This window comes from Phyllostomus discolor, chromosome 3 (assembly GCF_004126475.2).
Source record: "Phyllostomus discolor isolate MPI-MPIP mPhyDis1 chromosome 3, mPhyDis1.pri.v3, whole genome shotgun sequence".
In the NCBI taxonomy this organism is placed as follows: Eukaryota; Metazoa; Chordata; class Mammalia; order Chiroptera; family Phyllostomidae; genus Phyllostomus; species Phyllostomus discolor.
Window position 1 is genome coordinate 182,639,875 of NC_040905.2, and position 13,943 is coordinate 182,653,817.

Sequence of the window (13,943 nt, forward strand, 5' to 3'; positions counted from 1 at the left end):
TGTTGGTTGTGGGGTTCTCGGCCTTCAACCGCTGGGGGGTGAGTATTCTTAGAGTGGGTACTCTGGGTTCAGTTCTCCGATGAGCAAGGGACTAATTTCGCGTCGCTGCAGGGTCAAAGGTGGGTGCGCCCTCCAGAGTTCCCAGGCTTGAGCCTCGTGGGCGCGAGCCCATCATATCTTCCCCTCCCTGGACCTCAGTTTTTACCTTGTTTTTAAACTTAAATCCCTGCCTGCTTCCCAAAAGAGATTTTATATTTTCTAATTGCTTCATTTATTGAATGGAAAATATTGTGGCAATTACAGCAGAAGGAAAGAAAGCCGTATGAGAGTCTCACTGCCTAAAACATCACTTCCTTAGTCTTTGTTCTGGTCTGGTTTGGAGCCTATGTATTTGTTATTATATTTAAGCTATGCAAGTAAAGTAAACTGAATGCAAACAGCCAAATGTAGACTGCTAATATAGAGCTGAGGTTCAGAGCAATGATGTTAGGAGTCAAGCAGACCTGATTTTGAGTTACTACCCAGACACATCTCTTGAGCCATAGTTTCCTTTTCCTATTCTGAAAAATGGCAGTAATGCCTCAGAGCAGGGGATGTCAAACTCATTTTCACCAGGGGCCACATCAGCTTTGTTATTGCCTTCAAAGTGTTGAAAGAACTTTTAGGACTGTGTAAGTGTAACTACTCCTTAACAGATAAGTGAGAGCTCGGTGCTGGTGCAGGATAGAAACAAGGTGGAGGGCTGGATTTAGCCCTCAGGCCTTGTGTTTGCCACCTGTGTCTCAGAGGGTTGTTGGGAATGCAGGCGAAGCACTTGGCACGATGCCTGGCAAGTAGTAACGCCTTAAAAAATGGTAGCTATTAACTTCATAAAAGAAACAAATACATTAGCCAAAGGGCCAGTAGACTTAATGTAATTGAGTACCCAATTTAGCCCAAAACTTGTCAGTTAAAGAAATAACTAATAATTAGCCCTGGCTGGTGTGGCTCAGTGGATGGAGTGGCCGCCTGCCTGCCAACCGAAGAGTCTCTGTTTTGATTCCCAGTCTAGAGCTCCTGCCTGGGTTGCGGCCAGGTCCCCAGTAGGGGGTGTACAAAAGGCAATCACACATTGATGTTTCCCTTCCCTTCTCTAAAAATAAATAAAATCTTCTTTAAAAAAAAACGCCCTGGCTGGCGTAGCTCAGTGGATTGAGTGTGGGCTGCGAACCAAAGTGTCGCAGGTTAGATTCCCAGTCAGGGTACATGCCTGGGTTGCAGGCCATGATCTCCAACAACCGCACATTGATGTTTATCTCTCTCCCTCTCTTCCCTCTCTAAAAATAAATAAATAAAAATCTTTTAAGAAATAAAAAAAGAAATAACTAATAATTAAGGAAACAATCCATTCAAAAGAGTGAAATTTCTTTTTAGTACCTATATTAAAAGGATTTGTCTTCTAAGATCTTTTACATAAGGAATGTACATGGTGTGATGAACGATGTGTTCACCAGCAGTTTTGCAGAAAATACGAAAAGCCATTTCTTGACTCAACTATCAATAAAAGCTAAGAGCATGCCTTTAAAACAACATAAAGAAGCTTTCTTTTATGAAGATGATCTTTTATGTCTCAGGGATAAGAGTGACACATATATTCAGTCCTTCCGATGTGTCAGACCTTATGTATACATTATTTTAAACTCTACAACAACTATGAAAAGTAGGAGTTACCCTCATCTTACAAATGAGGAAAATGAGGCTTAGAGAAGTTAAGTATTTTCCTGGAAGTAACACAACTATGAAATTAAGGACCTAGATTTTTCTCACTGCAAAGCCATGAGATTCATCCCTTCTTTCTCACTGCCTCTGCCTTAATGTAACTCTGTATTGTTTGCCATGCTTTTCTATACTGTGTCATGCTGTTTCTGTCTGTAAGAGGTTGAAAATGCTTGGAATACCAGATGCACAAGCAAACTTACCCAAATTAGACTTACTAATAGGCCACTTACCCAAATGGTGGGCTGCAGAAGTACCTACTATGAGAGACTTTTTCTCTAATGAAAATTTCCACCTTGGGAAATGAAGAGATGGGATCAGAGGATCACTGAACTCTAGACCCGTATGTCAATTTACCTTGTGGTTAGTCTGTAACACTTTAAATTCAACTTGTCCCAAACAGAAATCATTAGCTTACATTCTACTCCCTACTCTACCTGCTTCTTTTCTACCTAGTCACCCAACCAAACGCCTCTCTCTCTCTCTCTCTCTCTCTCTCTCTCTCTCTCTCTCTCTCTCTCACACACACACACACACACACACACACATCCAATAGTGTTGATTTGCTTTTTGAGATATCCCTCAAATTCATCCCTTTTTTCTCGCTGCCTCTGTCTTAATGTAACTCATTTGTCATCTGGACTATTGGCAACAGGCTGGTAATTGATGATCTCCTTGCCTCCAGTCTTTCCTTCTAATTCATTTCCACCTTCCTTTCTTCCAGAATGTCTTTGTAAAATGTCAGTCTGACCATATTATAGCCCTCATTACTGTCAAAGGCTCCTCATTGCCTGCAGAATAAAAACTAAGCTGTTTAGCAATAGAATGTCATCTTGTGCTTGAAGGTCTTTGCTCACACTCATGCTTTTGCTTTGAGTGCTCCTTACCTCCACCTTTACTTTTCTGGTCAACTTCTTCTTCTTCTTTCCCCCACCCCGGAGTCAACTTCTAACTGCCCTTCAAAATCCCTTTCAGAGTGGTGGGGAGAGGTAAATGCAGACAACTGTAAATGCAGACAACTGTAAATGAACAATAAAATAATTTAGAAAAAAAATCCCTTTGGGGCACCCCTTTGACCTAAAGGTAATCACTTCTTTTTCTTTGCTATCTTTCCATCTTACGCATACCCGTATGATACACAAAATACACGGGTAACTTGTCTAAGTATCCCACTCTCACTAGGCGGTGGATCCCTAGAAAGTAGGGGCTTTGTAGCATTCAGCTTCACAGCTACTCTTCAATCCTGTCACACTGTCACATGGGACACACTCAACAGATGTAACATAATTATTAAATGAATCCCTTCCGGCTCTAATATTAGAAGTCCTCATGCTTGCTTTCCCGAATTGTACAGCAGATGGCACTAATAGGCCACTTAACAGATTCCCTTCAACTAGGTATGATTTTTGTCCCAACCTTGTCTGACTTTGGCCTCATCCTAGAAGCCAATATTCATTTCATTGCAGGTGAAATCTGTTTCCTCCCTCAGCCAAATAGCAAAGATAGCAAGATGACTCAGCAGCTTGGTCTCTGTGAGAAAAGAAAGTGGCAGATGTCCAGGGAAGGATGCAGCTGAAGGAACATTTTCTTTGTCTCAATGTAGTCGTGGTAGTTGGGGACTTTTTTCTTTTCTCTTTTTGCTGCTGTTACAAGGGAGAGCTTTATTCATGGACGGACAGCTCATTTCTGTCCATGCCTTTGGAAGGGAAGAAGGGAATTAGAATTAGAGAAAAGACCATTATGTTGTGGGAAGTAAAGGAAAGCTGAGTAGTCACAGAGTTGCTTGTGGGCCAGCAGAGGTGGCCCTCCTCACAGTGGAAGGGCCTGGGCAAATTTTCTGGACACCAGCACCTTAAGTTAGGTGCTTGTCCAAGACTAGCATCAAGGGTGTTTCCAACACTCAGTACTTGGGAACCCCCAGGCTACTGGGCGTGGTTTTGAACATGTGGTTTTAGGTTCCTATTTCCCAGGAAAAAGCAGAGGAGGCATAGAAGCCTTTGTAGAGAGGCAAAGTTTAGGAGACTCAGCTTATACTTGACCCCTCCAGGGCTGTCTTTGGGCACTAGGCAAGCCTTTGTGTACACTCCCCTCCAACTAAAACCTGTTCTGTGGAAAGGATTCTATCCAGACACCTTCAAAGTTCTCCATATGAGTGTAGATCAAAGACTGGGAATTTTGAAACTGAAAGTAATTTTATAAATCATTTCTGTGTCTTCTCTCAGGGCCATTTGTGCCCCAAGCCCTGCTCTCTCGTGATAAGGAACGCTGTATAAGGGGAAAGAATGTAGGCTTTGGAGTTAGGCTTACTGAGATTCAAATCCCACCATTCATAGACCAATTATTGCGTTCAAGCAATTATTTTAACCTTTCTGAATCTCAGTTTCGTCATCATAAAATGAAAATAATAATGCTTATCGTGAAGAGTTGTCTTGAGCATTAAAAAAGATACATGTAGCCCTGGCCAGGTGGCTCAGTTGCTTGGAGCATAGTCCTGTAACCAAAAGGTTGCGGGTTTGACCCTAGTCAGGGCACATACCTAGGCTGTGGTTTGACCCCTGGTCGGGCACGTGTAGGAGGCAACCAGTCAATGTTTATCTCATATTGATGTTTTTCTCTCTCCCTTCCTCTTTCTCTAAAACCAATAAACATATCCTTGGGTGAGGATTTTTTTGTTAAGATACTTGTAAAGAACTGGGCACTGCAGGTAGCTGGCACAGCGTAGATGCTTAATGGATAAGATGGTGGTATGAAACATTTCTGCTAAAGGAATTTTAGACTATGAAATACAAGTTAGGGGAGGATTTGGGGAGCTCTTTCTGTATTTAAAGGTATATTTGAGGGCTTTTGAGATTGAGCTGTGTTTGCAATAGCACTCTGATTAATTTGATGGAAATACTGAAACATAACACATCAGTATAACCATTTATCTGTGAATTATTTTTTGACACCTAAATCCTGAACCTTCTAGGCTGTGAAGGAGTTGTATATAGAGAGAAAGCCAAGAGTACTTTTCCTTAGCTTCTGGAACCTTCTGATGACATGGGGGGGGGGGGGTGTTGTTGTTGTTCAGGGTTTTTTTTTAACCACCTAAGGCACTTTGTCACTTTTCTGAAGTGTGAATTATTTGCTCTCAGCCTGGCATTCTCACCTCCATGATCCTGACTGCAGGCATATTTGCATATCGGATTCTGTGTTCTTTAGGCTGCTGAGGTTTGAAATCATTTGTAGTCTGTGGTGGTGGGGGGGACAGGGATGAAGAGATGGAGATGCTTTCAAACCCCAGGACAGTTTCAGCTCTGTGGGCTCCAAAAAAACAGAAAACCTCCAACAATAGCTCCATTGACTTTTATGTAAACGACACTCTTTAGAAAAACACTGGGCTATTTCCCAAATTCCCAGAACATACCCTGAGCATTTGTTTGAGTGAGAGGTGGGGAGAGAGTTTGGTTGAGTCAATGAACATCTGTTGAAGGCTGCTGTGCTGAGTCTCAAGGAGACAGAGCTCATGGTTTGGTTCTTCCCTGCCAGAGCTATAGAGATTTACCATACTAGCTACGCATGCTTGTGGTGGTTTTGTACTGTGTCCACTTAGCTAAGGTTTCCCAGGATTCCCTTCCTGTAAGCAAGATTTGGAAAGCTGAAGTGAAGTAGCTGCCAGTTACACTGTGACGGACACAGCAGGGTACCAGGCATGGTGGCAGTGTATACCTTTTGACACTGATCTGCTGGGTCACATTGTTGACCCACAACAGCACCAAGGCCTACGCCTCCCCTGCTCCACTGAATCTACCCCTTTGGTTATTTTTAGTACTGGGCCAGGTGTACATTCAGCTCTGTGGCTGAGAGTTCCAGCTTCTGCAGGTCACCTGTGTCCATGAGCTTGCAGACAGTGAAAGGAAGTTACAGGTTTCAGTTTGTCCTCATGAGTTGTAGTTGTCCTTGTAGGTCATGATTTGTTCTCACAGGTTCCAGTTTTCCTTGCTCTCCTCCACAGACAGCTTTCCTTCCCAACTGCTGGCTTTGTCTGACCTATAGAGACCTCAGACCCAACACCAAGTGCAGAGGCAATGGGGTTGCATGGATTTCTCCCTCAAATTTCATGATTGCTTGAGGTCTAGATCCTATACTAAATGCTCCATTTCCTGTTGCTCATAGTATGTGGCCTCTCTCATCAAACCATATAATAGAAATTTATTCAAGCCATGTGAAAGGCCCAGAAGATGGGGTGATTAGAAGCTAGAAGTCTTCGCAGAAGAGGTGACATCTGAGCTTCTGAAAGGGTGAGCAGGAGGTTATGTATGTGGGGAAGGAGGGAGAAATTCTAGAGAACCACTGGCCCAAGCCAAGCAATTGAAAGGACTAATAGCTCTGCCTTTCTAGATCTGTCCTCTCCATGGATCAAGAATGTAAGTAGGAAGAGAAGAACATCTAATCCTAGCTCTTGATCCTAAGTCTTCTGGTCTCATCCACATTGATATCTGCTGAAGATACAGTTTTGCTAGGGTATGCCCTGCACTCCACTAAGCCGGCTCCGCATAAGAAAATACTGCTCCCCTCTCCCCTTTGGCTCCTCATGGCCACCTCAGGCCTGTCTATCTTGGCTCCCCCAGCTTTGTTTCCCCATACTATGTTGGCGATGGCAGTGGTGTGGAGGAATGCTCTGGGACATCCTGTCCTCGGCAGGGCACTGTGCCCTGTAGTCTTGGATTCCAAAGCTTATCTAGGGGTTCTAACATTTATTCCAAGGGGTTCCACCCAAAGCAAGGGCAAGGTGCCCTACACTTACAACTTGCTAATACTTTCTGAGCCTCTTGATGGGGCCTACGGGGGAGAGGGGGGAATAGGGTTTGATACCTGGCTTTGACTATACCTGGAATCAGTAGTTTGAAACCTTTATTTCTGGCTTCCAGAATGGGGAAGGTTTTCAGCATAAATAGGGAGATTAGGGAAAGAAAACACAAGTGTTCACTAAAGCCTGCTACCTGTTTGAATATGAATTTTTTTAACTCGAATAGTGTCACATTATATATACTATTCTAAACCATACTTTTTTTTCTTAATATATCTGAAAATCTTTTTACAAGCAGAATATTTAGCTGTACCTTATTTTTTTTTAAGATTTTATTTATTTATTTTTAGAGAGGGAAGGGAGGGAGATAGAGAGAAACCTCAATGTGTGGTTGCTGGGGGTTCTGGCCTACAACCCAGGAATGTACCCTGGCTGGGAATCGAACCTGGGACACTTTGGTTCCCAGCCCGTGCTCAATCCACTGAGCTACACCAGCCAGGGATTGTACCTTATTTTTTATGGCTTTATAATTTCCCCTTTTTTTCTAACTATAAGGGAAAGCTTATTTAGAAAGTTACAGAGGTAGCCCTGGCTGGTGTAGCTCAGTGGATTGAGCACCAGCCTGTGAACCAAAAAGCCATCGGTTCAATTCCCAGTCAGGGCACATGCCTGGGTTGCAGGCCAGGTCCCCAGTAGGGGCTGTGCGAGAGACAACCACACATTGATGTTTCTCTCCTTCTCTTTCTCCCTTCCCCTCTGTCTAAAAATAAATAAATAAAATCTTAAAAAAAAAGAAGAAAGTTACAGAGGTAATAGAAGGGCCCTTGGAACTTAAGAGAAAGAGATAGAGAGGGAGAGAGAGATACAAGCCATGAGGGGATGAGAGAAGGAAAGGCATGGGTGTGCTCTGGAAAAGAGGGGGCACGCTCATAATTTTTCTATCATATAGATATACTGTACTTTATTGTTCCTGTATTGATGGGTATCTGTTTTGCCTTTTTTTGATATCACAAAGTTGTAATGGACATCCTTGTGTGTGCATCTTAATACATACTGGGTCTGGCACAAATAACGCCCCTTTATTATTACAAAATCTTTTATTACAAAATCATAAACATGTAATTCTGTAACATAACAGTATCGAACTCAAGCACACCATATGACATTTTAGGTGAAATGTTCAAATTAAAACTATAAATTATAACACCCATATTATTACCCTACCAACAACACCCAAGCAGGTGTTACTTCTGCTGGACCCTGTATTTATATAGGTCAGAGTGCCTAGAAATGGAATTACTGGATCTAAGGAATATGCTGTGATTTTTTAAATGTTTTTTAAGTTTATTGATTTTAGAGAGAGAGAGGAAGGGAAAGGAGAGAGAGAAACATTCATTGGTTGATTCCTGTGTGTGCCCTTACCCGCAACTGAACCCACAACCTTGGCTTATCAGGATGATGCTCCAGCCAAATGAGCAACCCTGCAGGGCAAGGGAATATGCTGTTTTGATATTCACAAACAAATTGCCCTCCTATAGGGATATGCTAATTTACTCTCACCAACAATACATGACAGCACAGACTATTTCAGACACTACTTTTCAGATTATTTCCAATCCTTAAAAATTCTCATTACAAGTTTAGAAAGGTTTGGAAAGGTCGCAGTGTTAGGTGTGTTTGGTTTCTTGGTTAGGATCTGCTACCCCCTAGAGCAGGGGTGTCAAACTCATTTTCACTGGGGGCCACATCAGCCTCAAGGTTGCCTTCAAAGGTCCGAATGTAATTTTAGGACTGTATAAATGTAACTACTCCTTAACTAGGGACAAGGAGCTCAGTGCTACTGCCAGGTAGAAGCAAGGTGCTGGGCGGGATAAAACAAGGTGGAGGTCCTGACTTGGTCCACAGGCCTTGTGTTTGCCACCTGTGCCCTAGAGTAACATTACCTTCTGTTGGCAGTCTTGATAATTGCCCTGGAACAGGTTGCTTTCAGTAGATGCAAGGTAATTTTTAAAAAAGATTTTAGAGAGAAGGGAAGGGAGGAGAAAGAGAGGGAGAGAAACATCAGTCGGTTGCCCCTTGTACAGGCCTGACCATAGTCCAAACCCACAACCCAGGCACGTGTCCTGACCAGGAATAGAACCAGCAACCTTTTGCTTTGCTGGGGGCCGGGTGGCGGGGGTGGGGCGGAGGGAATGCTCAACCAACTGATCCACATGAGTCAGGGCAATGCAGGCTCATCTTGATTGAACACCATAAGGGGGGTCCTAGAGAATATCAGCTCCTCCCCCAGCCACCCTCTCTACAATTAGTTCTGCTGTCTGTGAATACCAGCTCTTTCTTTGACCCTGGAATCTTGCAGATGAGGCCCCGCTGACTCGGGCCTTCTCCTGTATGCACCACTCTCCCAGGCTTTGCTGCATTGAGACACTACTTTGCTTTCTTTCAGTTCTGCCATCCTACCTCAGGACCTTTGCCCATGCTGTTCCTTCCACCTGGAGCACACCTCTCTCCTCCTTCCCTTTGCCAACTTACCTTTTAGTCATCATTTATTCTCTGCTCAAACATCCCTTCTTCCAAGAATCCTTCCTTGATCCCTTAGACAAGGTCAAGTTGCCATCATATGTTTTTCCTTTGTAGCACATACCTTATTGGCAATTATTTTTTAATTTGCTTAACTATTTGATTAAGGTCTGCCTTTTACACTGGAATATAAACTACATGAGGGTAAAGGCCTAGAACAATGTTTTGTACATAATAGGTTCTCACTATTTATTGAATGAATAAATGACACAAATTTTTCTTTTAGCAGAGCCTTACATAAAACATCTCCTATATTTTTGTTACATTGATTACATGCCCCTCTTCAGATGCTGAATTTTTTTTACTTCTGCAGATATTTCTACTCTTCTTTCTTCCTTTCTTTTATTGTTGTTGACATATTTCTTCTGAAATGGAAGAAAGACTACATGAAATGGAAAAGACTAAAAAATTTAGTCTATTATATGGCTGAGTATACTATTAGTAAATGTTCACTGTAAATATACAAACAATACAGAAATATGTGGAATAGAAAAAGAAAGTTTTCTCATAATCTCATCCTCCAGAAAACACTATTAATGATGTGTGTCTTTCCAGAAATTTGTTATGCATATAGAAATTTATTTATATACCAGGCACTGTTCTAAAGCACTTTACAAAAGTTAAGTTATGTAATCTGCACAGCCACCCTTTGAGGTAGAACTGTTATTATCCTGTCTTACAGATGAGGAAACTGAGGCTTACGAGGTATTTACACAATGAATAAGTAACAGAGCCAGAACTTAGACCCAGGCTTCAGATTCACTCTTGACCACTGTGCTAGTTTGCCTCTGATGGGATGAGAAGGAGATTTTCTACTATGTATGCCCTTTTGAACTTTGAATTTTGAACCATGTGAATGTTTAACCTGTACATGTTTAACCTTCCAAACATGGATAAAAGCCTAAAAAAGTAACAAAAAAAGTATACACCAAGCTGCCTTTCCTAAGTGACTCCCTCTGAGCCATCGGATACCACATTGTTGGGATCTCTTTGCTCCAGAGACTTAGGCTAAAGGCCTAACACACACATCAGCCCTGTGTTTTAGCAGGGAGACCTAGAGGGGTTGGGATGGAGCCACACTCACATGGTGGGGCCAGGGTCCTGCAGTTACAAAGGCCTGTCTCTCTGATTCCTGGTTTCCCTTCAATGGCTCTTGGCATGCTGCCTTTTCTGTAGGTGAGGAGGTCGCAGTTAGCTGCTCTGGGTTATTAAGTCCTCAAACAGACCATGGCCCTGAAAGCATGTGGCTTGATCATCTTCCGAAGACGCCCCATTCCCAAGGTGGACAGCACGGCGATTGAGTTTCTCTTGCTGCAGGCATCAGATGGCATTCATCACTGGACTCCTCCTAAAGGTATGAGGAGCCAGAGGGGCTGGCTTTTGGGGAGGTGCCAGATGTTACTCAGAAACCCACCCTGCCAGACCCCTCACAAGTCATGCTCCCAGTGACTGTGCAGCAGGAGAGTGTGGGGTTAGGGTAGAAGCCCCTGATGCTTTCTACATACCAGGTCTCTATGCTAGGCCAGGGCAGAGCTGGAGATAGAACTCTGTGACTGAATCCCGGGACAGAGGCAGCACCTGGGCTTTTTGTGTGTGTGTATCATTCACCACAGCACCAGCCTCTGTGATGAATAGCTGGGAAGGAGGAAAGGCACTAGGCTGGGCATTGACGTCCTTGGGGTCAAGTCATTACTGGGCTACAAGTGAGGAGCTCAGAGAGAACAGCCCCCAGACAGAGGGAGCAGGGTGGGGGAGTGGGGGGACGTGTAGGTGAACAAGGATCCAGAGGTGGAGGAAAACAAGGAAACGGGAACAGGAAATAAAATTTGCACATTTGAGTTTCACTAGGGAAAAACAAGATGAAAAAAGATACAAAAGTGTGACAAATACTATGAACAGGAATAGTCACACTTGTCTCCTGATCATCACCTAAGTTACACTGAAATAGTGCAGAGGACCTCTCCGAATTCTTTCCGGCTTGGACCTGGGGGGAGAAGTTACCCTGTTAAAGTGGATGGGCAGGATGCTGAATAGCTGATATTGGGAAGGTGTGCTTAGAGACTCCCCCACACTGCTGAGGGAAGGTAAGACATCCTGGACCAGAGTCATTTCTGTCACTGTCAGCATCCTCCTCACCTTCATCCCTGGATGCATTACCTACCTGTCCTTGTGTATAGGGCTCTATATGAGGTGCCATACAGAGAAAATTCTCCAGAAGTCATGAGCTAGAATGGTTTAAGTCCAAACTGCTGGTTGTGTTCTGTCAGAGCTGTGCAGAAGCAGCTGACTCAGGGCAGCACTGGGAGGACCCCCAGGAAGGAAGAAGCCTAGGCTATAGCCCTATCTGCAAACTAAGAAGGGAACAGCCCAGAAATCCTGCTCCCCATGAGCTCCTGAACCAGGAGGCCCCCAGCAACTTGCTGGAGCTGTGTGTTGACAGAGGCTGCCAGACCCCTCCCCATCCTCCTTGGCTCCTCTGGGCAAACTGAGAATTTGCAGGGAGGGCCTAGAGGCAGAGCTGAGGGCTGTTCTCAGTCTGCAGAGCTTCAAGTTCTCCTACAACAGTTTCTTGGCAGCTGTCTGCTTGGGTTCGGGTCTTGCCAACAAATTTTCTTAGAACTGTTTCTCAGCTTGTCCTTAGTCTAAGTTCCCATCAGGACTTTCCTTATGAAACCAGAATCTGGTCTTGCTCAGTTATAAAGATGAAAACAATTTGGAAAAGCCTTGATAGCTACTTGGAAACAGCTGCTGGTCCCGCAGTGCGTGGTTTTGAGCCTGCGCCTTGGCCCTGGGACTTTAGAGACCAAATGCAGACAGTGTTAACTCCTCACTGTGGATTGTAGGCAGAGTGCTCCCTCTTCAGCTAGCTCCCAATTTGCCAAGAAGGGACTGCCCCTCGGGGAAATCACGTTAAGGCCTCCAAGGGAAAGGTCTCCCTGAGAATATAGGATGGGGAGAGCTCCAAAGAATAAGAAAGCACAGGTCTAAGGGAGACCATCTCTCTCATCATCAAAGCAGCAGAATTCTAGACCAGACTTGCCAAACACATGGTCTGTTTTACTCTCTGTGGAGAAGATGGGGTGGGGAGGTGGGGTTTTCCAGACACTGCAGAGTCAGACACTACCTGCCCTGTACCCCACTCCTAAGCATGTTAGGATGCCAATCTCTAGGCTTCCCGTAGCCTAGCAACAGCCACAAAAGTCACCAAAGATCCCATCTTTAAATCATTTAACCTGGAAAATCCAGCTTTTCTGAAGATTATCTCCCCCTCCTCTTTCCCTTTTCTCCTAACCAGGCCATGTGGAACCAGGAGAAAATGAATTGGAAACAGCCCTGCGGGAGACTCAAGAGGAAGCAGGCCTAAAAGCAAGCCAGCTGACCATCATTGAGGGGTTCAGAAGGGAGCTCAATTATGTGGCCAGGAAGAAACCCAAAACAGTCATCTACTGGCTGGCAGAGGTGAAGGACCGCGATGTGGAGATCTGCCTCTCCCACGAGCACCAAGCTTACCGCTGGCTGGGGCTGGATGAGGCCTGCCAGTTGGCTCAATTCGAGGAAATGAAGGCAGCACTCCAAGAAGGACACCAGTTTCTCTGCTCCACGGTGGCCCAAGCTAACTGAGTCATTCGCCTCAGGATCTTTGAGGGCTTTCTGAGATGAACCCACCTTCAGCTCAGAGGAAGGTTGTGCTGGTCTTCGGCTCATCATAGCAAAGAGCAGACAAGTCAGTAAAAGCAGCTGAGGACTCTCAGAGGAGAGCAAGCAAAAATCTTACCTGGGTGGGAAGGCAGGCAAAGCAGGATTTTTTTTTTTAATGTACATCCTTGTATGTAATAAACCTCAAACAGCGTATCTGTCCTTTTAACCTGTTGTTTTTATTTCTTGGACTCCTGTTCTTGGTGGGAGAACACTGAAGTGAATCGGAGCTCTGACCTTAGCCAGAGGAAATCTTGTGTCCACGCTCTGTATCCAATCTCTGCACCCCAAAGAAGCTAGGGGAGGGCGTCAGAATAAGCGAGATCCAACACTGCCAGGGGTGCTGTCCTGCCTCTGTCCCTCCAACACTCTCACCCACCCCCACTGATACTTCTCTCCCTGTCGTCAGACAGGATATGAGGTGAGTGGAACTGGAGCACAGGAATGGGGTCTGGTCTGCTCGCTCATGTGTCTTTCCCAGCAGCAGGCACACTTGTTGTAGGTGCTCAGAAAACTTTTTCTAAAATAATTAGAGACCCAAAGAACTCTGGGACAACCCAGGTCACCTCAGGGAGAAGAGGTACAGGCCACCCTGGGACACCAGGTTAGTGACACATGCACTCCAACCTCTTGGCCCAGTCCTGCCTCCCAAAGTCAGCATGGTCCTTGTCAGCCTGACTGAGGTCACTGGCAAGAGGCACAACAAGTCCCGAGGGGCTCTGCTGTGCCACCCAGCAGCCCTGTCCCTACACGTGTGCTCCTCGCCTGCAGCTGCCTTCTACACCCTTAGCAATCCTTCACCATTGGTTTTTCTCTCTTCCCACCTACTCCCTTTCTCCAACAACTCAACTGTAAGACTTAGAGGCGCAACAGTTGGGTCTCAGCCCTCTTTTCCCTTGCTACTAGGGCTCAAGGAATGCAGGGCAGGTGTTAGATCCTATAGCCCTTCCAGGAGCTGTTAGCAGCTGGATTCATGTGGATTTTATTAGACGGTTGTTGCCCAGTGAAGTGCAGAAGATTGGATGGGAAGGGTCATTGGTAAAGGTCAACCCAGATTACCAGGGTCAAGAACTGCCACCCCTAGAAGAAGGAGAGAGAAATGGTCCAGGCCTTAAGCAGGCTT

General features: G+C 44.8%; 1 protein-coding gene across 3 annotated transcripts; it reads left to right on the forward strand.

Annotated features, from left to right (window-relative positions):
- The first annotated feature begins 49 nt into the window (after positions 1 to 49).
- Positions 50 to 12,934, forward strand: NUDT2 (nudix hydrolase 2). 3 transcript variants are annotated; one of them, XM_028514745.2, is made up of 3 exons: positions 50 to 119; positions 10,301 to 10,478; positions 12,420 to 12,934. In XM_028514745.2, exons 2-3 carry the CDS (start codon positions 10,352 to 10,354, stop codon positions 12,743 to 12,745), a joined length of 453 nt encoding a protein of 150 aa, XP_028370546.1. In that variant the 5' UTR covers positions 50 to 119; positions 10,301 to 10,351; the 3' UTR covers positions 12,746 to 12,934. The 3 variants fall into 3 exon arrangements, with proteins under 3 accessions (XP_028370546.1, XP_035877743.1, XP_035877742.1); XM_036021849.1 differs by lacking the exon at positions 50 to 119 and adding an exon at positions 9,842 to 9,920; XM_036021850.1 differs by lacking the exon at positions 10,301 to 10,478.
- The last annotated feature ends 1,009 nt before the right edge of the window (positions 12,935 to 13,943 follow it).